The 27,497-nt window shown below is 39.6% G+C and overlaps 1 protein-coding gene across 1 annotated transcript in view; it reads left to right on the top strand.

Annotated features, from left to right (window-relative positions):
- The window catches only part of LOC127934036 (galaxin-like), a 34,046-nt gene extending 7,520 nt beyond the window's left edge, over positions 1-26,526 (top strand). The window contains exons 3-7 of the mRNA XM_052531220.1: positions 12,953-13,087; positions 13,315-13,488; positions 20,930-20,997; positions 21,371-21,824; positions 22,031-26,526. Of these exons, the coding sequence (XP_052387180.1) occupies positions 12,953-13,087; positions 13,315-13,488; positions 20,930-20,997; positions 21,371-21,824; positions 22,031-22,371 (1,172 nt within the window). The 3' untranslated portion in view covers positions 22,372-26,526. The remainder of the gene's footprint in view (positions 1-12,952; positions 13,088-13,314; positions 13,489-20,929; positions 20,998-21,370; positions 21,825-22,030) is intronic.
- Positions 26,527-27,497: the final 971 nt, after the last annotated feature.

Genomic DNA, 27,497 nt, shown 5'->3' with positions numbered 1-27,497 from the left:
CCCATTGCATGTTTTTCCAGATGTTTCCTGAGACTTGCTATGGTAAAGAAAAGAGTTTCCTATCTGTGGTGGTCAGGATGTTTTTTGCAGACATAGGCACATTCCTTTCACAGGCTATATGATTCTAATTAAATAAAACACGTATGTATATATATATGACTAGATTCATCTTGATCATACTTGATTGAGCAAAATCCCACCAATAAAAATCTTCCACATATTCTCCCCTTTGAGACTTAATAAGTCTCACATTTGATTATTCATATCCAGAGTGCTACTCCATAATCCAGTCATATTAGTTACACTACCTAGTGACTAAATAAGTCACATTGTATTATCACCAGTGACTAGATTATGAAATTCCACTCTGAGGGATTACTGGACCAAACATCTCTCTCCTAATTTGACAAGGAGTGAGTAAAAGATCCAGTCTCCCTAACCCCTCTTTAATAGTAAACATTGTTAAAAGCATGAATGTGCAAATGGTTCAGCATTTGCCTGATTATCACAGTTTTGTATAAAAGGCATAAAAATACATACACATACAAATACAAATCACATCACACATTGAATGTCACAAGATTATAAGAGTTGATCTTCAGCTTAGATACCTTATGTATCAATTTCCCATTATTTTGATATCTTTGAATTTAATTTGCTTAACTGTGGCTTTGACTAGTAACCTCAATATAGGAAGTATACATTAAAATAGTAAATCTCCTGTCAATAATGCAATTCCTAAAAACTTTCCCTATTTAGTTATAACTATGCTCCCCATGCTCCTAACTGTAAATCAAACCAGTCTTACATTTTATTATCTTTTCCAACATTTTCTTTATCTACCATTCTTAGCCTTTTCAATTTGATCAGTTCTTCATTAAATGCTCCCTTCTATAAATACAGCATTTCCCCCAAACATAACTCATACTTTTCCTTCTTCAATTCGCAAAACTTGAGCTTTTCTATTTTGCTCCTTTCATTCTATTCTCCCTTCAAATCTTCCTACATCCATATTTCCCTTCTCATAACCTTCAAATTCTTCAGCTACCATTACTTAAAATTCTCTTTCCATTTTTTCTTTTCTATTTGTTGGCTCATATCTGCTGCCAAGTATTTTGATCTCAGTAGCAGTCCCATCATTCTCTCATTCCATCTTCACCAGGGAGACTCTTTGCGAGTCGTTGCAATGGTCTTTCCCTCGTTGGCAAGGGTGGGTCGTTACTAGCACGCCCTTCATCCCTCACTTCATGCTGTGTTGAGTTGTCGAAGCTGGTTGGGGTATTTTAAGGTTAGAGATGTGAACTCTGGTGTCACTCTGTAACCGTTTTGCTGATTAATGCAAGGCTCTCTTGAGATCATAACTGCACCCTCACTGGTTCTCTTTAATGGAGCGAAGCATTCCTTGGCCTTACTGGAACTGCTGTCACCTGTAAATGGAAAACTTAATTTTTTGTTAATGTTATCAAGCATGCTAATTTGTTCATCTTGCCAGTCGTCCTTCTTGGTGTGACCTGTGGAAATGTAATGTGGGTTGAGGGCTGTCTTGGCCCCTTTTTGAGTTTTCACAAATCCAGTGCTGTCTTTACAATAAGAAAAGGGTGAATACCCATTTTTTATATTATATCAAAGAATGTGGTTTTACTTCGTTTTCGTCATTCTTACTATTTTTAAATTCATTAAAATTTTATTCTCAGCAATTTGCTTATTTAGTTATCTCTTTGTTTTGTAAACTGAGTTCCACTATATTAATGGATAATTTATCTAGGCCTATGTTGCTCAGTAGCATAGGCCTTTTGACCTGGAAAACACTCAACCCACTTTATTTATTTTAACATTTAGAAAGACAGTATTTCATCCTTTTGACACAATCTGCTCCATCATGTTATGCTGAAAAGAAAGTTAGATGTGGGGTGGACAGAGCAAGCTTGCTTTGCTCTGCCTTCCCATGTTATACGCTGCGCATGTGTGGCACTGTTTTTCTTTCTGCCACAACAAAGACCTAGGTACTGACCAGGAAACTTAACCAAATACATCCATGGTCATTATTTTACTGGGCATAAATTTGCCCTGTGGGCCCACATTCAAATTTGTATACAGCTGTTTGGGCAAATTGATTGAATTGCCTCAGTGTCTCGTCAGACACTCTCTTTCATGCCATACAACACCATCATTCATACTTTTTCACACACTTTCACTCTCCCCTTTTTTTTTTGCCAAAAACTTTTCTTTATTTCCTTCCTTTTTTCAAAATCTCATAGATGAATTTGTTTAGATTATTAGGCCTAGGCATTGGGCATTTGAGAGAGTCAATTATCATTTCTCAAATGTCATGTGTTTGTCTAATTTAAAGTTTAGTCAAATACTTTTTTGCTATTGCTCATGAGCGACTCTGAGAAGAGGATTGGAGATCTCTGCATCTTGGATCCATAGCCATCAACATTTCCATTTTGTTATCCCCAGTGATGACAGTATATGTAATAACATGATTTTGGATATCTGGACTAATTTTTTATTCAATATTATTTTATTCAGTTTTACCTTAGAAAATTACCTTTAAACAAAATGGAGTGACCAATATTTCTATTTTTTCAACCATATATATTTTTTCTATTGTTCATCAAGATACCCTTTATTTATTTATTTATTTATTCTCTTCTTTCCCAAAGAGCTCAGCATTGTTGTCAAGTATTCAGTTATTCACTTTCCCCCAGTTGTTTAATGAAACAGCCTTACTATGCCAAATCCAGCTCCATGTTTATCTGGTTGTTTAGTCAAGTACTAACTTCTGTCTGTTCAAATATTTTTTTTTTTCTTTAAGACATAAGGCTGGACTGGAACCTATTGAAAAGCAGATTGAGAGAGTTAGTTAAAACACATAATTTAAGGAAGTGCTGTGAGACCAGTGAATAATCAAGATTAAAACATAGTAAATAAAATAATGAAATAAAATAATTAACATTTGAAGCAGTCTCTATGTGTTCATTGAATCTGCAGCACCTGTGCACTGAAGGGATGGAAGTCCTTCTGGTCAGATCATCAGCCTGGGCTGTTGTATTGGGTCGTCAGTCTGTGATGGCACTCTAAGACCTGATGTTGTGGCGTACGGTCTCCGTTGTTTCTCTGCTTCTTCTCAGTCTGGCTTCTGGTTGCTTTCTGCCAGAGTTTTGCATTTCATAATGTTCTTTTCACCCTCAGGAAAAGTCTCAAGTGAAAGATTCACCTTTTCCTGCTTTAATTTCAGTCTTTCTCCTTGCTGAAGTGTTCTTCTCTTTCAGGAGGGTATAACGTCCATCAGCCCCTCCCTTTCCTTCTCACTGCAGCTGTGTTTGCTGCTTTGCCATTTCTCCAGTTCATTGTTCCCCTTTGTCAAGGCACTGTTCCAGAAGTCATCTGAAATTTGAACACTCAGAGACTGCATTAATCAAATGTACCTATGTAACTTCTGACAAAATTGTTTCTGAGCAGTCAGCTCTTTTTCTAATTTTCACTTTTCAACCTCTTCTTTCAGTGGTCCCTTAATAAAAACAAAATCATCCGGTTGAAAACAGCAGTTCTCTTATTCTTTGTTAGTAAAGCAAGTTCTTCATTGCAGGAAAATAGCAAGCATTTTTTCTTCTTTGCAAAATGCAGAAACCAGCTACCTTTATTATCTAAGTATACTGCAATAAAACAAAATAAACCTTCCTTTTATATCAGCATGACATGCATATGGTAAAATAAAGACTTCAATCATCATTTTTCTTCTATATTTGCATACATGATTCAGAATAATCTGGTATTTGTGAATTAATGTTTCCTAACCAACATAAAATAATTCCTATTACTGAAAATAAAATAATTAAATTTAATTCTTTAAGCAACTAGTTCCCTTCCTATTGTAAAATGCCTATAGCTTTTGAATCCAAATGTCTATTAACTTGGTCACCCAATCTTGCTTTCATTCCACATTGCACAAGTTATTTATTTTATTTTTTTTACATTTACACAAGCCCAATCTCAGAAACTCTGAAATGGATTAACTTTCATACTGTGTCCCAGGGATAACAAGATACAAATTTTAGATGTCTTCACATATTAGATATAGAGTTTTAAGCACATGCATCATTTAAATTAATCTATTCAGACAAGTTATTAAATAATAAATGCATATCTTATTTTAATTAATTTATTATTATTTCTATATTCCACCATATCTGCCATCTCTATATTAGTCCATTTCTTGGAACATTTGTATTTATTTTTCTCTAAAACAACCTTCATACAGTTAACTTTATTGTTTTAGGGCTCCTGCACTTATCCTTTCTGGGTTGCCTCTGTGTTTTCACAGCTGGCTTCTTTTCCTCTGCCCTTCTAACTCTAGTTCTCCGGTTACCTCCACTGTTCCCTTGAGTATTGGGAACTCTCCTTGTACTGGCAACTAGGTACAAGATTTAAACTATTAAACAAATTAAACTATTTTTACCCATTTCACCCTACTTTTTATTCTTCACTATTTGTCATACTTTTTTGAATTTAGTTTTTTTATTTTGTCTCATGCGTTTACACTTTTTTATTTATTATTATTTGACTGTCTATTTTATTAACTTTATTTACTTGCTCTCACTCCCAATGCACTGGGCTCAGAAAATTTTCTCCCCTTTGCCACAGACATCCAAAATGCAAAGATCTTTTATAGATCTTGGTTCAAACTTTATTGATGCTATTTTCCTAACCTCATTCACACTTTCTGCACTCTTTATTGAGCCAGAGTGCTTATTCTTGCATACTTTTTCCCTTTTTTTAAGGGATAATCACACATTAATTGTCCTTTTATTATCAAGGCTCATCATACATTCATCCCTCTCAAGTGGATACTAGTTGCGTCCAACTCCACCCAGCCACCCTGAAGTGACGGTCCAAGAATGGTGCGCAACTTTTACCCACCCAACACAGAATTTATTTGTTCACAAATTCATTTGTCCGGACACCGATACATCCACACAACAAAACACAGCTCACCTAGAGCTCCTTAAGGGCCCACCTATTTCTGTCCTTCGTGAATTTCACTTATACATTCTCAAAGCGGTATCCGTGGGACTTTTCCTTGTGATTCCTTAATCTGCTTATCCGTTTATCACTGTCCTATCTGGTACAGCTATCCAATAAACACAGACCACAGCATGCCATGTCTTTCTGCCTACACGATATTTGTCTTAAATCGAGGTTGCCTTCCAAGGCCTTCCTATTAATAACCCAAATATGTGCATGCAGTTTTTTCTTCTGGAGTAAAACCCCTTTTTCAATTTAGATATCCTATTATTTTTCTAAATTTGGAAGAGCAGATTTTAAGTGTCCTTACCACTCAGAACTGACCAGTCAACAACACACACTAATTATATAAGCAAAAATGCTTACCTTATTCTATGGTGGCCACCACTGTGTGTGTGTGTTGCTCATCAGTCAGCTCAAAAGCAGTCGTCCACTCTGCTCCTTTCCAGTCCCATCTGGGGTGCCAAATCTGTGGTGTATTTTGCCGGTTCTCCAAAGGATCAAACTCAGTCAGGGATTTTTCTCTCAGAAGAAAATACTTTATTTTAAGCAAAACAAAGCCGAGAGCTCGTTGCAAGGAGATCTCCCGAAATGCTAGGTTGCATCTCATTATATACCCTATACAGGGCGTTTCCAAATAGTCAAACTTTTTCTTATGCTTGCAATTTTGATCCCTCCCTAGGGAGACGTTATGGTAAAGAGAAGAGACCCATTGCATGTTTTTCCAGATGTTTCCTGAGACTTGCTATGGTAAAGAAAAGAGTTTCCTATCTGTGGTGGTCAGGATGTTTTTTGCAGACATAGGCACATTCCTTTCACACAAAGGCTATATGATTCTAATGGAATAAAACACGTATGTATATATATATATATATATATATATATATATATATATATATATATATATATATATATATATGACTAGATTCATCTTGATCATACTTGATTGAGTAAAATCCCACCAATAAAAATCTTCCACAAGACCAGCGGATGATAAACTTTGGGGAGCAGCAGTTGTTCTCGATGGGAAGTTCTACGGCGCAGAACACCATCTTGACCAACATGAACCTTTAGCCACTGTTTCAGCAGTATGGACACTGCAGGGTTTTCTGCTTTCACTTCAGCTCTACTTGGCCTCCTGCTCTGTGACTTGTACCAGAGGACTCTCGACAGGATTTCATCCTCCTCCTGTGCTTTGCGGATTTGATCTGTGGTGAGAGGTTGGCTGGTCTCACTGTCCTTCACCATGCTCAAAGCACTGACCTGAATCAACCCCACACCCTGGCAAGGGTTTATCCTTTCCGTTATGACCCTCTCCATGGACGCACTGATTACATCTTGACTGGCCTCAGCCATACAGCAACGCATGTAGTCCTCAATATCCAAGGGCATCCGTGACAACCCATCTGCATCAGAGTTGTTCTTGCCTGGCCGGTACCGGATAGTAAAGTTATAATCGGCCAACTCCGCCACCCATCTGTGTCCTGTTGCGTTGAGTTTTGCGGTGGTGAGCACATACGTCAGTGGATTGTTATCCGTGTATACCACGAATGATGGGGCATGATAAAGATAATCCCTGAAACGTTCGCAGATGGCCCACTTCAATGCTAAAAACTCTAGTTTTCCAGAGTGCAGATGGTACCTCTTTTCTGATGGACTTAGGGTGCGGGAGCCATAGGCGATCACTCTCATCTTTCCCTGCTGTCTCTGATATAACACTGCACCAAGGCCAACTTGAGATGCATCACAATGTAATACGAACGCCTGGGTGAAATCCGGATATCCAAGGACAGGGGGCTTTGTCAGTGCATCTATTAGCTGGTTCAACACTTCCTGGTGGGAGTTAGTCCACTGTACAGGTGTCTGTGATGGTAAGTGACCCTTGTTTTTCCTTTCCTGTTTTACAGAGCTTCTTCACGGTCGGGTCTGGAGTGCACTTTTCGAGGTTTGGGACAGTGAGTAAGTTATACAGTGGGTGGGCCACACGGGAGAAATTTGGGATGAATGATCTGTAGTAGGAGAGGAACCCAAGGATCTGGCGTACATCACCCACTGTAACAGGGGTCTTCTCCTTTAACGCCTGCAATGGAGCCATCTCTGCAGGGTCCATTGTGTAACCCTCTCCTGTCACCAACTTGCCAAGAAACCTCACACTCGATTTAAACAGCTCACATTTCTTTGGGGTCAGCTTCACACCATGTTCCTTATAACGCTGGAGAACAAGACGGATGTGCTCCACGTGCTCCTCGAAGCTACAACTGTGTACCAGGTTGTCATCGAGGTATGGGAGACAACTTGTGTCTCTCAGCCCAGTCAAACAATGCTCCATGCTCCTCTGAAACTCTGCGGGTGCCGAACTCAGGCCAAAGGGTATGCGCACCCATTGATAGAGCCCCCAGGGTGTGATGAAAGCTGTGAGAGGACGGCTCTCCTCATCCAGATAACCCTGGTGGTACGCTTTACCCTGATCTAAGACTGAGAACCACAAGCTCCCACCTAGAGCATCCAACATGTCTTGAATCCTCGGAATCGGATGGCAGTCGGGGACTGACTTACGATTTAGTTCTCTGAAGTCAACACAGAGACGAAGACTACCATCCTTCTTCCGGACACACACCACTGGCGATGAATAAGGGGATCGAGAAGGTGTGATCCACCCTCTTCTCAACAAATCCTGTAGATACTCCTTAACTTCATTGTGAAGAGGTTTTGGAACGGACATGTAGGTCTTTTGAACAGGGCTCGTATCATGGAGGGTAATATGCATCTTGAGTGATGGTATACACCCCACATCGTCACTGTCAAAGGAAAATGCCTCACATTCCTCCCGCAACATCCTCCTCACCACCTCTTGCTGTCCTTCTGAGAGATGGCAGAGATCCACAGGAGGGTCCCATGAGGTTGGTCTATGTGCTTGAGTGTTATCTGGTTGTGGTGTGCTACTTGCTTCACTAGGCTTTGTCACTGTGCTGTCCTTCATTTCAGCTCCTGTATCATTCCCATTTATTTGTATAGGTGCTGTGTATACGGTCTTGACTGGTTCCAGATATCCAATCACACTGTGACGGTCCAGACAGATGGTGCGATCAGTCGTGTTGGTCATGGAGACGGGTATGTATGGAACTCTCCTTTCTGGGATCTGCACCAGTACATCATTGTAAATAATGCCTTCTGGGGGAGGATTAAGTAAGTCATGTGAAAAGAACATATGTTGACCTTGGGCTCGTGAACTCACATGTGCTCTTATATAGACAGTGGTGACTTGGTTAGCTGGTAATGGAACTCTTTTTCCACCGGTACGAACTACACCAATCTCTGAATTTGAATCACCATTATGCATCAACTTGACTACACGATGAGCAGTTTTCACTGTTATTGCAAGGGCTCTACTCACTTTCGGTGTCAACTGCTTTCTTTCCCTTTTCGTCTTTTCCTCATTTCTGTTAATGATGGCCTCAATGACGTTGTAGCCGATGATGGGGTCACTGTCAACTGCTGGGTCACTTGACACAAGCATTGGGACAATTCATTTCATTCATTTTGGTGGGGTCACTACCTAATCTGACACTGACTTCAATCCAAACCGTTATATGGAATGGGCGTGTCATTGGCAGCAAAGACTGTCAGTGTCTCATCCCCCAACAACTCTGAGATGGGTTTTACAATGGTGTGGGGGAGGTGGTTCAGTCGCCAGGGTTCATTCACTATGCTGGACTGTACTCCTGTGTCCCACAGGGCTCTAACTGGGCGATTGTCCATGACACAGTCCACTATACATCGACTTCCTACAAGGCTTACTAACTGTGGCTGGTATCGAGGTGGAATATAGTTAACTACACTTACAGCTGATGAGGCACCAGATGCTCTCTTTCCAAGCGCTGTTATAGGTTGATTGACTGGGCTGGGTGATTGCTGCTTGTTTTGGGTCGCTGTTTCTTGGACTACTGCTGGCCCCATCTCAGTAGTCCCTGCCCGTTTCCTGACGATGCTCTGCATCCGTGAGAGAAATGGCCTTCCTGCCCACATTTGAAACAGTGCGAACAGCTCTCACCTATCCCCTCATCCCTGCATTTCTTGCAGCCTTTCGCTCTCTGCTTTTGTTCAGGAGGACGGGGGCTTGCTTCCATTACAGCCAGAAACATTTGCTTCATCTCTTTGCGAAGTTCTTCCATCATCTGATGCATATTCATGCTGTCAGGCTTAGTGTCGTTTCCTTTTACTGTTGTGATCGCTGCTGTTGAGTTGGACTCCTTAAGTTTAGAGGGGCTCTGGGCAGGTGTGGATTTGACCTGAGTATCTGCTTGAAGCTCCTGCACTTTGGGTGTTTTACCAGCAGTGGATCTTTTCCGTTTTTCTTGTCTCTCACTTTCGACTTTGGCTGCCTCATCCACTTTCTCTGATATACTCACATCACTGAGGTAGGGTAGAATTTGGAATTTCACAGAATCACTTAAAAGTCCAGTTTCTATTGAGCGGAGGAACTTGCGTTGAATGACGGCTCTGCTGTACTGTTCATCTGTGTCCTCATTCACTGCTTTCCATAACAGCTTCTCTTTCAGCTCAATTGCACGGAATACAAAGTTCAGAGCAGTTTCTTTGGGCTCTTGAGAGATGTTAAGCAGCTGTTGGTAAAGTTCAGTGGAGCTATCTACCCGATAGTGACCTTTCAGGATGGTGAGAAGTGAACTAAGGGTCAGACCACGCTTGATTTCTAGCATGTCTCTCAAAGGCAGCCCTGGACTGACAGCCCTGATTACAGCTTCTACTACTTCAGTTTGTGTGTGCCCTTTTTCTATTCCCAGCTCAATCTGACGGACTAAACTGAAATATGACAATTTATCCCTCTGACCACTCTCTCCAATTTGACCACAGATTTTAAACTCTCTTCGCAATGTTACCTCAGGCAAAGGGCGAGTTGGTTCTAATCGACTCTTGAGTGGGGAATCATTTTTCTTTACATGAGAGCTGTGTGGTGAAAAATCTTTTTTCTGTTCTTCTTTTGGAGCTGGCTTCTCTGATGGGTACACTTCATCTTGTTGACGACACTCTTTACTTTGTCTTTCAATGAACATTAATAAATCAGCACAGTACTGTTTAACTTCATCACACTCTTGTTTCTCCTCAAGCTCATCCAATACACACTCAGCCATCTTGATAAGTGCCCTCCGTGTCCTGCTGCGGGACTCTCCACTGTCCAGGCCATCACATTTCAGGTACCTGCAGACATCCCGGAGAGACTCTTCTCCAAGCTGCCACAGAACTGCACTCACTTGATCACGCAGGATCTGACTGGTGTCCATGTTGTTGAAGGCTCAACACGTTAGGAAGGAGGGGGGGTTAATGATGCTGATCACTTTGTCGCCTCCTCCTGGCTGGCTCGCCACAATATGTTACACTTTTCAAAGATGAGGCAGTGCTCTTCCTTTGTGCAACACATTTATTTTCTGTATGAAAGTATGAAAAAGACAGTTTAGATTGGGAACACTCTCTGTAGCGTGTGCACTCAAACTCACTAGTTACATACTGATCGCTCTTTCACTCTACTAGCTTCAGTATTCTTAACAGTATCAAAAATAATGTCTCAAAGTGCAAGCATTTATGCATATTCATGACACTGACTGGGACACACCATTACAATATCCTTAAAGTTACCTTTTCTAAACCGATTAACACTGTAACACAATAAATCTAAACATCTTCAATACTCAATCTTACACTGTGCAGAAGCAAGTATAGTAAATAACATTCAAGTATCACATTAGACTCTGAAAACAATTACAGGTAAGTACAGTGCAAACTCTATACTCAAACGCTGAAAATCACAATTCAGTATATAACTACATTACTCCAGAATTTATAAATTGTATAAACTTTTCTTATTGCTCTTTTTATCATTTTATTAATTATTTTAATCACAGTTTTAACCCAATAACGGTTTCTATATTTTAACATTACATTCTCAGCAAATGGATTCTAAAATTATTAACACAGAGAATCTGATTTCTGATTAATAATACACCATGAAATGCTCTTTCTCACAGTTAATGGCTTATGATGGAATGACTCTCAATAAAGTTAACACGTGAGTGGGATGACTACAGGCCTACTCACACGTGTGCATTTTAGCTTAACTTCTTTAACACTACATGACTACTTCAGGTTCTTCAACATCGATTTAGTGCATCACCTATCTGACATTTTTATGTGAATCATGGTATTTTTACACACTTACTACTCATTTTCACTCATGCAGAAAGTTATGATCTTTTATCAGGATTGTTAATCTGATCGTCCGCCATTTTAGGTGCAAAAACTCTGAACCAGTGTAACATTGAACATCTCAATATGTTTCTCGCAAGAACTACAGTTTTAGAAGCACATAATACCGCTGTGAATTACTACAAGGTGAATTTCGTCAGCTTACCTGTATGAAAGTATGAAAAAGACAGTTTAGATTGGGAACACTCTCTGTAGCGTGTGCACTCAAACTCACTCGTTACATACTGATCGCTCTTTCACTCTACTAGCGTCAGTTACCAATCCTCAGCTGAGTGTACAGCTTAGGGTGCCCTCTATCGGTGAAGCTGAGTTTCACAACAGTAAAACTTTTTCTAAAATACATCACAACAGTATTATCACCAAATGTCAGCGTAATTCTTATCATCAGAACTCAGTTACTGAAATAAAAAAAATTTAAAGGGGCAATGTTTATATGTGTCTCTTAAAGGGGCAATAAACACTCAGGGCTACACGGGCTGGAATCTAAAGCGCGTTACACATACTGGTTTCAAATGCATATCCTTGTATCATTTAGTTTGTCATAAATGCTTATCAGTACATTCTGCAGGACACTTTTTTCAAAGACAAAAGAAGTCATTATGAAATCAAATATAAATGTGTATTTAAATTCTACTTATGTGGGTACAAAAGGCACTCTAAAAAAGTTCAACTTATTGCATTTAATAAAACAGTCTGTCCCAGAGGCCTTGGAAGACTTTCTGCAGCCATATAGAGACAGAAATAGATAATACAGTGGCCTTCCATTTAGTTCCACAGTGTTTGTATCTTGAGCTATTATGATTCTGTATTGTCTTGGTTTTAGTTCCACAATGTTTATATCTTGAGCTATTTATGATTCTGTATGTCTGGGTTTTAATGAGACACACAGTACTGTCAGTCTCTTGATGTATCTGTAACCCTGTATTCAACTAAAATCTAAACATTGGTAATCAAAGGACAGTCTGACCTGAAACTGGACCCCAAGGCATATCTGGGTATTTTTGTATAGACCGGAGGCATATGAACAATATTTCATATCTATTTGAGACATGACTTCGGCTTAGATCACAAGATCTAAGGGGCATAAAAGAGGTGTAGACACCCTCCCTTCTCAGACAGAGTTCAGTCTAGTCTATACAAGCTGAGCTTCGTTTATCATCTTTTTTTTTCTTTGTATTCCGGGCTCGCTTGAATACTTTGAACTTCCAGAGGTTTATTCAACTCAGATACTTTGACTTTTAATATACCAAGTATTCTTATATACTTTGTATTATTATTTTAATATATATTCTTAACAGTTTGATTACCTTTGAATATTATAATCATTTTTACTAATCTTAGATGGGCAAAATCCATCATATATGGATTGCTTTTGAAACTATATTAATTTTGGATTTCTATTTTCTATATTTGAAGCTGGTTATCATACTTAATAATCTTGTTTGCAAGTTATGATTTGTATTCTCATTTTCTATATTCTCTGAATAAATTTGCATACTAAAATACCACCCACCATCTGACCAGGATTGAATTTTTTTTGCATCAAACACATACTCTTTTTAAAAGTGTGTCTTTTTCATATGGGACAGTTTTGTCTTTTTTCTGTTAAGACTTTGTTGTTCCCCTTTGTTGTTTTCATATCTAGGTGGTGTAACTAAAGGATTGATCCAACTTGAGTCCGATTACTGTAATTCTAAAGTCTACAATCCTGTAAATCAGATTTGCTGTAATGGAAGCATTCAGGATCGAAGCAGTGCTCACACAAAATGCTGTGGCCAAGGTAAACAATCCACTTGTCTTGATGTGTGTTCATCACTCTTTCATGTTTCCTTTTGTAAGTGGTGTTTATAGTTTTGATTATCAAATTAAATCAAATGCTAACTAATAAAATATATTTTAAACATTTTGGTTAAGAAATTTTGGGAGAGACTATTTCATCATCATATAATTATGTAGATCAATAATTTTCTATAATGTCTTTGTTCTCTCTCTTGCATTTGTTTACAGTCATGTACCTACCGACAACTCATATTTGTTGTGGTGACAACAAAATGTTTGAGCTGAAGGAAAATCTTTCTTGTTGTGGCGTTAATTCATTTAACAAGACTATCCAGTATTGCTGTATTACAAACGACATTCTTGAAGTGAAAAATGAATCTTGCCATTCACCACCTCCAATAGGTTTGTCTTTACAACTATTACATGGATTTTTTGCCTCTTTCTTGTATCCATATTGGTATAATTCACACAACTGCACCAAATTCACACAACTGCACCAAACTTTCTTGAAAGGAGAACAACATTTCTGTTTAGGCATCTGTACAATTTGACTCCCACGCATCCTGGAAAACATGGCAAAATACTTAAATGTCAAATTATGGAACTGAAATGGCCTTGCTGTTATTAACCCTCAATCGGTCCCTGGGATCAATATGACCCCAATTAACTTTTACTTAGTTAATTGGGGTCATATTGATCCCAGGGACCGATTGAGGTACAGATGCCTAAACAATGTGTGGGAGTCAAATTGTAGGCATCTGTACAATTTGACTCCCACACATCCTGGAAAACATGGGAAAATACTTAAATGTCAAGTAATATGGAACTGAAATGGCCTTGCTGTTATTAACCCTCAATCGGTCCGTGGGATCAATATGACCCCAACTTTTACTTAGTAAAAAAAAAAAAAAAAAATATATATATATATATATATATATATATAAGCACGTCCTGATTTTGCCAAGTTCGATGTGTTCCTAGGTCAACATATTTTGTTGACCCTGGAACAACATTTTACTCCAAAAATATATTCTTAACCATATCCCTACACCTAAACCTAACCTTAACCATGAGTAATCCCTAAAATCAGAGGATATGATAGATGAATGACACTGATGTACAAGCACCAAACACTGATTTTAAGCATAAACTTCACAAAATCTATAAACTGGTTCTTCAAATCTAATTGGTTAATCACAATGTTGTTCCAGGGTCAACAACGATGTTGTCCCAGGAACATGTCTCACTTGGTAAAATCAGGTTCTGCTATATATAATAATAATAATAAAAATGGTTCCCTTCATTTCAGTGGAATACGACTTTGTGACTTTTCAACATTTTCTATGTTTAAAAAAAAAAATTATAATAATTTGGTTGTTCTGATAAAACAGTACAAATCTGGTCTTTGGGGTAAATAGGACCTCATCTGAAAATAAATGAGAGATGCAAAAATTCTCCATTTTTTTTACATTGATAAATACAACATAAATCTGAAAATGTTCACACAAAAAACGAAGGCCTGATACTAGAGCACATATTCATATCTGATTTTTGCAGTTTTTTGTTATTGTTGTTTGTTTATTTTATTTTATTTTTTTAATTTTTAAATTGGTGGGGGGTAGTTTAATTAATATTTAAGTCAAATAAAATTGTTTTGATTTTACATTCTAGATCGAAAAAAAAATGTGTGCATGTAATCAAGTTTTAATCACAACTTGTGACTAAATGTATGTTACATTATTGCAAAAGCGGGGACTTCAAATTATCTCAACAACAAAGACAAATTCTAAATTCTGTTTTTTTGTTTGTTTGTTGTTTGTTTGTTTGTTTTTTTCTCATGTTTTTCATAATGTTTCAATATATATTTACAAAATATATGTCAAAAGTTGTGAGAGGAGCAGCTGGCTTCTTCCAGAAAAATGGTTCCTATTGGCCTCTGCTGGATAAATATGATCACTAAACTATTCTTTCAAAAACTCAAATTATATATATATATATATATATGCATCGCTGGTGCTGATACAGGATGGCTGCCTCCGTGACATGCTCTGCAGTTGTTTTTGTGTCTTTTTAGTTTGTCCTGTCTTCAGTTATATTCCTGCAATCAGTTTCACCAGGGACAAATTGCTGGACATTCGGCACCACACATCTCCCAATATATTACCGGTTTTTGATTATTCCGATATTTTGCTGGACATTCTTGTCGGCAGAGCATCTGCACATCTGCTTCAGGAGGATGCAAAGACAGGGAATAAGAGCTGGTTCGCTCGAGAGACTCAGAAAATGCGGATATCGAATGCCATTGCATAGCATCCATTTGGCAAATCTCCGCTCTCTACCAAACAAAATGGACAAACTCCTTCTGCTCTCCCGGACAAATAAGGATTTCTCACACTCTGTTGCTCTGTGTTTCACGGAAACTTGGCTAAACAACACCATTCCAGAAAGTGCGCTCCATCTGCCAGGCTTTCAGCTGTTCAGAGTGGACCGTGACGCAAAATCAACGGGGAAATCGTGCTGCGGCGGCACATGCTTTTACATCAACGAAAGGTGGAGTACAGATGTAACAGTGTTAAATAAGATGTGCTGTTCAGATCTAGAAACTCTATTAATTAACTGCAAGCCATTCTATTTGCCACGAGAGTTTCACTCGTTCATTCTGGTGGGTGTTTACATTCCTCCGCAAGCGCACGTAAGCCTGACTTTACAGAAGCTTGCTGATCAGATCACAGAGACAGAACAACTACACCTGGACTCTGTTTTAATAATTCTTGGGGACTTTAATAAAGCCAATCTCTCCCGTGAACTGCCAAAATAAAGACAGCACATCACATGCCCCACCAGAGACAGTAATATATTGGATCACTGTTACACCACAATAAAGGATGCATATCACTCTGTTCCACAAGCAGCTTTGGGACGTTCTGATCACTGTTTGGTTCATCTTATACCGACCTACAGGCAGAAACTAAAATAAGCTAAACCTGTATTAAGGACTGTGAAAAGATGGACTAATGAAGCAGAACAGGATTTAAACTCTTGTTTTGACCTCCCTGATTGAAGTGGACAGTTTTTTTCTCTTTTTCCTGTTGGCCTGCTGGCCTTGCTGTAGCTAATCATAGCTCCGTGTAGCTGTTTTTTACCCCTAGAATCTTTATCTTACTATCACTCTCTGTTTTTTAAAGTGATAAAATATAACTTAATTAATACCATATTTCTGATATCATCAATCTTATTAGATTAATTTTGATCATTCACTTTTATTTTATATCCGTGAGTGCAGTACACCTGCAAAGCGTTAGCACTCGTTAGCTTGTCATTAGCGTTTTCATTCAAACCTATCGCTGTTTTCTTTTCTCCTCTCCTCTCTCTTGCTCCAGTTTTTCACAAGTTCATCAAACAACTGTGGTAAGAATATTTCATCAAGCACGGTGAGTAATGGCTTCTCCTGCTATTGTTATTTGCACCTCTTGTCACATCTACAGTTTATCTGTCTCTGTCGCAGATGAGGGATTCACGTGTTATAAATGCAGGGAAATAGTTAGGCTGACAGAGAAGATTTCAGAATTAGAGACACGCATCCAAACTTTAATTGAGGACAGTAAGAATGTTAGGGCTCTAGATACGGCATTGAATGCGTCTAGCTCAGGGATTCCTGTACATTGTTCGGTTCCGGCAACAGAGCCCCTGCAGCATTAGGACTGCCTATGCACAGGGCCCGGGATCTTGTGAAGTGCCCCTGGGTGATTCTATTGTACTGAATGTGAATATAGAGACACCAGCCATCATATTCAAATGTTTACCAGGAGCCAGAGTGCCTGACATCTTGGCAAATTTAAAAGTGCTGGCTAATGCTAAACGTAAATACAGTAAGATTGTTATTCATCCCGGTGCTAATGATGTTCGTCTTCGCCAGTTGGAGATCACTAAAAATAACATTAAAGAGGTGTGTGAACTTGCAAGCACGATGTCAGACACTGTAATATGCTCTGGTCCTTTCCCTGCTTACCGTGGTGACGAGATGCATAGCAGATTGTCATCACTCAATGGCTGGATGTCTAAGTGAGGATCCTGTTTGTGGACTTCAGCTTGGCCTTTAACACTATCATAACCTCTTCCTGCCAAAACTTACTCAGTTCTCCATGCCCACTTCCATCTGTCAGTGGATCAACAGCTTCCTGACAGACAGGCAGCAGCTAGTGAGGCTGGGAAAAAACACATCCAGCACTAACGATTGCACGTCTAAGGAACCCTCAGTCAAGCTCCTGAAGTTTGCAGATGACACCACACTCATCAGCCTCATTCAGTACGGTGACAAGTCAGCTTACAGAAAGGAGGTTAAAGAGCTGGACGTCTGGTGCACTCTCAACAACCTGGAGCTTAACATGTTCAAAACAGTGGATATGATAGTGGACTTCAGAAGAACCCCCATGCTCTATCCCCACTCACCATCATGAACAACACTGTGACTGCAGTGGAGTCATTCAGGTTCCTGGGCACCACTATCTCTCAGGACCTGAAGTGGGACATTTACATTGACTCCATTGTGAAAAAGGTCCAGCAGAGGACTTCCTTCGCCAGCTGTGGAAGTTTAACTTGCCACAGGAGCTGCTGAAACAGTTCTACTCCACCATCATTGAATCCATCCTCTGCACTTCAGTAACTGTCTGGTTCAGCTCAGCTTCTAAATCTGACCTCAGAAGACTACAAAGGGTAGTCCGGACTGCTGAGCGAATCATCAGTGCAACCCTCCCTTCTATTCAAGAACTGTACTTATCCAGAGTGAGCAAAAGGGCTGGCAAAATCACTCTGGATCCCTCACATCCAGCACACTCCCTCTTTGAACTGTTGCCATCTGGTCGACGCTACAGAGCACTGAGCACTAGAACGACCAGACACAGGAATAGTTTCTTCCCTCAGCCAATCCATCTAGTGAACACTTGATAATAACTGTGGAACACACTACACTATTTATGTACTGTGACGAGTCAGCTGCCTCCTCCCTGATTATCACCGGCACCCCGTCCTAAATCGCCGCCCTTCACCAGGCTCCCGACTGGAGTGGGTGTGTGAGAGGAGGGGCGCTGGATGAGTCAGGGCTGGCGGCGTGTGATGGGGCACACCTGAAGGAAGTGGAGCCTCATTACCGCCGCTGTTTAAAAGCCCAACGCGCCTCTCCTCAGGAGACCGGTCTCTTCCCCGTGCATGCACGCTGGTGTCCTCGTGGGTCCAGGAAGGGAGCGTTGAGGGACTCCCGCGCCACCAAGACGTGAGCTGCCGGACCCGCGATCCGGAGGAGAACCGCACCCGTTTACACGGCCGACGGGCCAGGATGCCGGGCCGTCCATCCCCTACCAGCGCCGCGGCCAATGAGAGAGACGCGGCCGCTAGGAGAAGCCGCCGCCCCTCGCGCCCCGGACCTAGGAGGGGATCGCGTGCGGCCGCCGGACTCCGCCCCTTGCCTGGACCCTTCCTCGGTGAACACTGCCCGACCCACACAAACCCCGCAGCACAACGAGGACACCAGATTCCCTGTTATTTTGGACACTTTCCCCCTTTGGCCACTTTTATTCCCTTTGTTTTATGATTTCTGTTAATAAAAGCCTCTCTGAGGCCTGACGTCACGCCCACTGTGTCTGTCTTGTGCTCCTCCCGTGACACTGGTGGAGAATGCGGGCAAGGCGGAGCCTAGACAGCGCAGTTGGGAAACGTCTGGTGACGTCACTCCCTCTCGCTTGCAAACGTTCGTGAGAACCCAGACTGGGACGGAGGAAAACTGGGGACAGCCTCCCAACCACACAAGGGGTAAGTGACTTTTCCATTGTCATTTTACCCTGTGGTTGGTTGAGGCTGTCACTAAAACCCGGTTTCTCTGTCCCTGTTCTGGTGCGCTGCGAGAGGGAGGACCGCCCGGAGAGGAAGCCCCGCCCACTCCGACCGTTTGGAGCCTGGTTGAGGATGGTAGCACTCCCGTGTGGGCGGCGCCCTGATGACGGGGATGTCGCTTGGGAGGGGGAATGTGACGAGTCAGCTGCCTCCTCCCTGATTATCACCGGCACCCCGTCCTAAATCGCCGCCCTTCACCAGGCTCCCGACTGGAGTGGGTGTGTGAGAGGAGGGGCGCTGGATGAGTCAGGGCTGGCGGCGTGTGATGGGGCACACCTGAAGGAAGTGGAGCCTCATTACCGCCGCTGTTTAAAAGCCCAACGCGCCTCTCCTCAGGAGACCGGTCTCTTCCCCGTGCATGCACGCTGGTGTCCTCGTGGGTCCAGGAAGGGAGCGTTGAGGGACTCCCGCGCCACCAAGACGTGAGCTGCCGGACCCGCGATCCGGAGGAGAACCGCACCCGTTTACACGGCCGACGGGCCAGGATGCCGGGCCGTCCATCCCCTACCAGCGCTGCGGCCGACGAGAGAGATGCGGCCGCTAGAGGAAGCCGCCGCCCCTCGCGCCCCGGACCAAGGAGGGGAGCGCGTGCGGCCGCCGGACTCCGCCCCTTACCTGGACCCTTCCTCCATGAACACTGCCCGACCCATACGAACCCCGCAGCACAACGAGGACACCAGATTCCCTGTTATTTTGGACACTTTCCCCTTTTGGCCACTTTTATTCCCTGTGTTTTATGATTTCTGTTAATAAAAGCCTCTCCGAGGCCTGACGCCACGCCCACTGTGTCTGTCTTGTGCTCCTCCCGTGACAGTACACATACACTTATTTATCTAACACACATACTTAGTGTACACTTAATTTTTGCACATAATATACCTGTACATACATAACTGCTTTTTGAAATATACCTGCCATACATTGTCAATTTGTATATTGTCATTCCTTACCCACTTATTTGTATTTTTGTATTTTTTTTCTTTCTTTTTATTATGTGTTTTTGTTCTGTCACTGTTATTCAGTCGCACTGCGGAGCTTCTTTCACAAAAACAAATTCCTCGTATGTGTAAACATACCTGGCAATAAAGCTCATTCTGATATATACATTTTATATTTCACATGCATGCTAATAGTGTAGCTGAGCAACTTTGTGGTAAATAGGTGGGAAAAAAAATACTTAATATCTCCAAAAACACAGCTTTAATGTATAGATGAGAGGTAAACAAACAAATGAAAAATATATACCTATTATTTGTATGATTTAAAAAAGAATGTTTTTTATGATAAATCTTATCAATTTCATATTGACCCCAAAGAACAGAAGTGTAAACAGGAAATTATGACCATTTGAGGGTTAATATACAATCAAGTTGTCTGTGATATTGAGGTGACCCAACTGTGGCAGGTAATCCAAACCGTTTCTACTCCGTTTAAGATATAATAATTTTCCATTCCAATGTGTCTTTAAAGTGTCAAAGGCAGTGGATCCTAGTGCCCTCTTTTTTAGTTTGGATAAAGCACTTGTAGCCAAGACAAGCATAATCACATGATTAAAACATGATTGGTAATTTTTATGTGTATCAAAATTAAATCAATTTCAGTTATATATTATATTCAGTTACATAAATGTTTTGAAACAGATAACAATTAATTATGTTTAAAAGCTAAATGCTCAGAAGACTAATTAAGAATACTTGATTCAAATGAACCACTTTATAAATTCTTTAAAGCTTCAACATTTTGGTGGAATGGACTTTCAGTGGAGAGACAGGTTTCTCTCAGGTTTCATAAAAAATATCTTCAGTTATATGCTGAAGACAAACAAAAGTATTTTTAGTTAAATGTCATGAGGATGAATAAGAGCTTACAGAATTTTAATTATTGGGTTAACTATATTATTAAAGCAATACGCAATACGAGGCTTTGTCACACTCTATCATTAATGTTTCTTGTCTAGAAGCTGAACCCTCAAAGTATGTCAACTGCTCAGGGATACTGCACAAGAGGGAATCAGGTCTTAATCAGGTCAGAATCCGTTTTGATAGACTGAATTATTTTGATCATGGCAGAGGCTATTTACTCATAGTACAAATGGTGACAGATTCTATTTATACTAAGTGAGAACAGCATTATTTTCTTTGCACTTTGCACAAGTTTAAATAGTGTTACATGCCAGGCTGTTTGGTGGCAAATACTATTTGCACCTCAGTGCACTGTACTACATAGTAAATGTAAAGTGAGAGATGTGTGAGGATCTTACTGTGATTTAGAATTAAATAATGATTTCACAAGAGCAAGACTGTTGTTATTTTGAATTTTGTTTAACCAGAAATTTACACTGTACTCAAAACACTTTGCTTATATATATGTGTATCATGTTTACCTGTATGTGTTTCAGTGCTGTGGTAAAGATGTCTACAGTCTAGCAGATGACAATGTGCTATGCTGTAATGGAATCCTTTATCGCAATGTGCCTGAAAAGTCAGAGTGTGTCGGAGGTGTTATATATACTCAAAACCAGATTAAGATGTTGAGCTGTGGTTCGGAAGTCTATGACCACAAAAAACAGCTGTGCTGCTCAGGTCATCTCTACAACAAAACTAAAGCAGAATGCTGTGGAAACCTCTTGCTGGATTATAATAACAATCAAATTTGCTGTTCCTCTTCAACCCATGCCATGCTTTATGATACCAAACAAGAGCATTTGTGCTGTGGGCATTACTACTACAACACGTCCCTGTGGAGCTGCTGTGCTGAACATCTCAAACCAACACCAAGTAAAGACAGTTATCCACCAGAATACCGACTTAAGCCACTAACGGACCTGATCCCTGACATATGCCATAAAAAAGGTCTGAAACAAAGATCTCTGTTCATGATTTGATGCTGTGCAACATGAAATGCCAAATATTCTGATTTCTGATTCTGAAAATAAAAGAAAGAATATTTGGCATTTCATGTTGCACAGCATCAAATCATGAAATGCCAAATATTATTATTTTTTTTTTTTTTATCAAACAAAATAAATTATCTTATCTATGCATATGTTTGATTCTAGTGCTCTTTGGCAAAGTGGAGAGTGTGGTGCTTCGAAAAAAATGGCGTGACATTGTGTTGAGAGTCATTGTGGCAGTCAGCAAGTTATCACAAGGGACTTTACTCCATGTGTCTCTGGATCACTGCAGATCTCCTGGACTAGAGAACAGCATGACCTACCTTTGGGAGAAAAACGGCAGGAAGTACAAGCCTCTCTCCATCCCTGTTGATGTAACCTCTGACATGCACATGTTCTTTACAGCATGTGACCTAAATCTCATGCAGGCCTTAAATCAGAGTGTCAACACATGTTCGCACACGCACCATATTCAGGGAGAGTTTTCAATGCAATTACACTTTTAAAGAGAAACAGTTGACCTATAGGTAAGTCCCCCCCCCCCCCCCCAAATTACTGTTGTGAACTCAGATAGACAAATGCCGTTGTTAACCGTCTTACAATCACATGCAGCTGTCAGTGTGAAAACCTTGTCCCGATATGTTTTAGATAAACAGAGTGGCCACCATTCAAGTGGGACTTAAATATGGCATTAAGCGATATATAAAATATTTTAAAATAAATATTCTAGTTATTAATTTGGAAGCAAGGGTTTACATATCACAATGCAAGTGGGAGAAGCCTCATGTTATGGTCGTCACAATTCCATATGACAACTTCCAAAATTCATGTCCCGCAAGGTAAGATAAAATTTATTACAATTTTACCAGTTTAATATGGAGAGGCACTAAAATGTAGATCTTCATTTAAGTGTTTTTGACCTACGCTGTACATGATATGAGAACTGTTAGCTATTTAGGTTGGTATGCTAGCATGGACTCTTAACGTTAGCTAGTTTTAGCCAGAGATACCTTGCTAAAGCACAAGATGACATTAACTTTTTCGTCTTCATTGGGATTGGGGTTGAATGCGTAGGGACATTTTGCTCATGTTTAGAATGTATTATTTCTATTGCCCATCCTCTCAAGATACCTGTATGTGATGAGTGGGGCAGGGCTGAGAGCCATGGGAATGAAGCTAGGCTGGAGAACTAAATGATAATGAGTGATACCTGCACCACTCTCGATTCCCACAGAGGAGCTCAAGAAGGATAAAAGGAAGAGTAATAACAGTGAAGTACAAGAGAGAACCAGGCCTCGTTCTGTTCCCCATGGCTCTTGGCTCCGCCCCACTCATCACACTAGAAATAGTCTTTCAAGTACACAAGGAACACTGTTTTTCCATTTTTGTAGCATAAACACCATAAAATCACTGCGAGCTTCAGATCTTCACTGATGGCACTGAAACCAAAAGATTTCTGAGTTCCGGTCCCTTTGTAACTGATACTCAACTGCCATTGGCTTATTTGCATTCGATGAGAGGGGCTTACTGATAGGTCAACTGCGTTTTTTTTTTTTCTGATTTACAACACCTTTTATACTACGGGGGGCACGATTCGCTGAAAAAAACCCGAAACGTTCGGTTCAACACACACCCTTCGGCACGCGCTGGGACCGCGGTTCAACTTAAATCTGACAAAGCATCTGTAATATGGCATCTGTAATATGGAAACATATATTATAGCACATAATATATGTTTCTGTTGATGGAGGCGCATTCTGGAATCCCAGAAATTACAACAACAGCGATTAAAAAAACAAAACAAAAAAAAAACCCTGGACAAACCATTCACTCTTGATCAATGTGAATGACTTATGCTGGAATATGAGCAGTCATTTATTTCGTCATCACCTGATGAGAACAGATGGAGACCTGAACAGCACACGTTAATGTGTATTTAAACTAAACTCATTTAGGCTTTGTCAGTTGTATCATTTAAGAGCCCAAGGATGCGAGCAGTGAGAAGATTTGTGTATGCGCTCATCCGAAGCTCACAAAACCCGCGCCTCAGATCGCACACAAATATTAAAGGGTTAGTTCACCCAATAATCTAAATTATGTAATTAATAACTCACCCTCATGTCGTTCCAAACCAGTGAGACCTCCGTTTATCTTCGGAACACACTTTAAGATATTTTAGATTTAGTCCGAGAGCTCTCATTCCCTCCATTGAAACTGTGTGTACGGTCCACTGTCCATGTCCAGAAAGGTAAGAAAAATATCATCAAAGTAGTCCATGTGACATCAGAGGGTCAGTCAGAATTTTTTGAAGCATCAAAAATACATTTTGGTCCAAAAATAGCAAAAACTATGACTTTATTTAGCATTGTCTTCTCTTCCGTGTCTGTTGTGAGGGAGTTCAAAACAAAGCAGTTTGTGATATCTGGTTCGTGAACGATTCATTCGATGGAACCGGATCTTTTTTAACCAGTTCACCAAATTGAACCGAATCATTTTAAACAGTTCGCTTCTCCAATAAGCATTAATCAACAAATTACTTAAGCTGTTAACTTTTTAAATGTAGCTGACACTCCCTCTGAGTTAAAACAAACCAAAATCCCGGAATAATTCATTTACTCAAACAGTACACTGAATGAACTGCTGTGAAGAGAGAACTGAAGATGAACGACTTGTACATGAGTCAAGAACTGGTTGCAGTGGTTTTTGGATCACCAGTAGTTCTTTCGGACAGTTCAATTCAATAAACCGGTTGAAGAAAACGGTTCACTGGTTCTTTTGCGCTTGACATAATGGCGTCATTGGCGATGATTGCCCTTGATTCAAACCTTCAGTTTACCTGGGCTCATAACATTAGCACAGAATCAGTTCGGAATCAATCACCAAAAGAATCAGTTTGGTTCAGACACTCTGTCTGTCAGTCTGCTTCACACTGAATCACACATGCGCAGTATCATCAGCTCCTCGGTTCTCGAATCAGACGCATCTGACAGAAACGGTTCTTGACTCGAGAACGAGTCAGTCTATTGTTTTTTGTCATTTAAAGGAAGGAAATGTTTATTAAAAGGCAAAACATTTATTCAATACTAATTCATCACTAAAAACACAAGTACATTACAAATTTTGCTTATTAGTGCTACCACATATTTGTTGGCATAATACATTTGATTTTTCATTACTTGAACTAATATACTTATGTATCTTATGAGAATATGCATTATATTTACTTCATCTGTTATAATTGTGCAGCATATTAAAGAGGTCATAATGTTGCCAAAAAAAAAGAACATTGTTTTGTGTATTTAGTGTAATGATATGTATTTTAAGATTCAAAAGACACATTTTTTTCAACATACTGTACATTATTGTTTCTCCTCTAAGCCCCGCCTTTCTGAAACGTGTAGTTTTATTACAAGCTAATCGGTTTGAAAAGGCAAGGTGTCCTCTGATTGGCCAGCTATCCAATGTGTTGTGATTGGCCAAATGCCTCAAACATGTGATGGAAATGTTATGCCCCTTGCCATACTGTCTAGCATGTCCCGGTCTTAACACAGGGGCTAAAAGACAAAAACAATAAAACCTATTATAAACTAGGCATTTGCTGCATCCATTGGGGACATAATTACTGATTATACTGATTTATACTGTAGGGTGACCATGTGAGCCATTTTCCCAGGACGCGTCCTTGCCAGGATTTTTATATTGCCTAATATCCAGATATTGGCTGTTTGTGCTGTGCAGATTGCTCTTTGTATGACATTCATAAGAGTTGGAGAGCAGAGCAGACGGCTTCTTATGCATTCAAATCACTCTCTTGGTACTTTGGTTTCATACAATGATCGGTGCGCAGCGACGTTTCAAGTTGAATGAACAAACAAACACCTAACATGTACATGTGTTTGCATTGCTTTGATCGTTCTCTGTAGATCTCACCTTCTCACGTGCCACGGTTGGTTGATTATGTAACATACCTGCATGTTATTGGTCAAACTACTTTGGATGTTTTGGGCAATATAGAAATCCTGGCAACGACGCGTCCTGGGAAAATGGCTCATGGTCACCCTATTATACTGTCTTTTTACTCATTGCACTAAACTTTTATAAAGAATATCTCTTTGGGTTTGAGACTTTAGTCTTGGCAACTTAAAGGATCTTATCTATTCACGAACAGGTTGTAACACTACAAAGAGAAAGGAAAAACTTGAAATTGCATCATATGACCCCTTTAAATGATCTGAAACACTGTGTGAGCACTGTGAGCAACCATACATTTGTCTTGTGTTTCACTTTCTTTTACATTTATTTATTCTTCATTCATTTATTCAGTTATAATCATTTAATCATTCTATTATTAAATGTAACCATATAATCATTTATAATAATTATTATAGCCATTTATATACTAATTACATTGATTCATTACTTAATTAGTCATTTATGATCAATTGTTTTTTGTTATTTTTCCATTGTTGTTTAGTCTTATAATGTGTGGTTATTTCAAGGGCTATTTGTCTTCATGAATAAGAGATAAGAGGGAATGTTTATGGAAATGTAAGGTTTACTGGATATTGTTGTAAAGCAAATGGTATGACAATTATTATGGATTTGTGTTTGTCAGATGAAGTCTGAGCATATGCAATAAACTCTGCTCCTTTTTATCATTATTACTTTGTGTCATGCTTCTGCTCTTCACTGGCTTTTCACAGTCAACTTCTTGGCTTATAGAATACTGTTAATAAAATTTTAGGTACCAGACAAAATGTTCTGTTGACAGATTTTGTGTATTAGACAATTTTGCTGACTAGGATCTTTTACCATGCAGACAAAACAATACCACAAACTATATGTGAAATCTAATACAAACTAACATAATTAATTACATTAAATAACATAATTAAATTACAATTACAAAAGACAAATGTATCACACGGCTTTAATTTTTTATGTATACTGATTGTTTCATTATATGTGTGTTCTAGTTAGACATGGAACTGAATGCAGCAGATATATAGTTATGTGTAAATGTAGCCTATTTCAAAATAAATAGTTGTCAGCATGGTTTGCTGTTGATGTTTATCTATTTTAGTATATAAAATATATTTATTTATGTCTATATAAATTTATATATTTATTTATTTAGTGTTCCTGTAGCTCAATTGGTAGAGTATTGCAAGGTTGGGGGTTAGATTCCCTGTGAACATATGATAGGTAAAAATTGATAGCCTGAATCTTTAGATAAAAGCGTCTGCTAAATGCATAAAATTTATTTAATTTTAAAAAAGAAAGAAAGAAACCCTGTATTTTTCTATTAGGCTGCATTTTTATAAGGCAGGACTATTTCTGACCAGGAAGCAGTTGTTTGTCATTTGATTATGTATTTGTCTTTTGATTTGAAAAACATGTTTTCCATAGAACACTAAATGGGGTTTTAATAGCCAAGTCAAGTTTATATATTACTCTATAAAATACAGATTGTTTCAAAGCAGCTTTAAACTTGAAAATGTAAACTATAATTACACTTGAAAATGTAAACTATAATTACAACTTAAATTTGAATAATAAATCAACTCTACTGTTCACTTTACATTAGGCCTATGGTAATTAGAATTTGCGGTTTTACTTTTTTAATACTTAT

The sequence above is a fragment of the Carassius gibelio genome, chromosome A18, assembly GCF_023724105.1.
Source record: "Carassius gibelio isolate Cgi1373 ecotype wild population from Czech Republic chromosome A18, carGib1.2-hapl.c, whole genome shotgun sequence".
Classification (NCBI taxonomy): domain Eukaryota; kingdom Metazoa; phylum Chordata; class Actinopteri; order Cypriniformes; family Cyprinidae; genus Carassius; species Carassius gibelio.
Note: the sequence above shows the minus strand (reverse complement) of the source record. Positions and strands in the feature narration are given on the sequence as shown.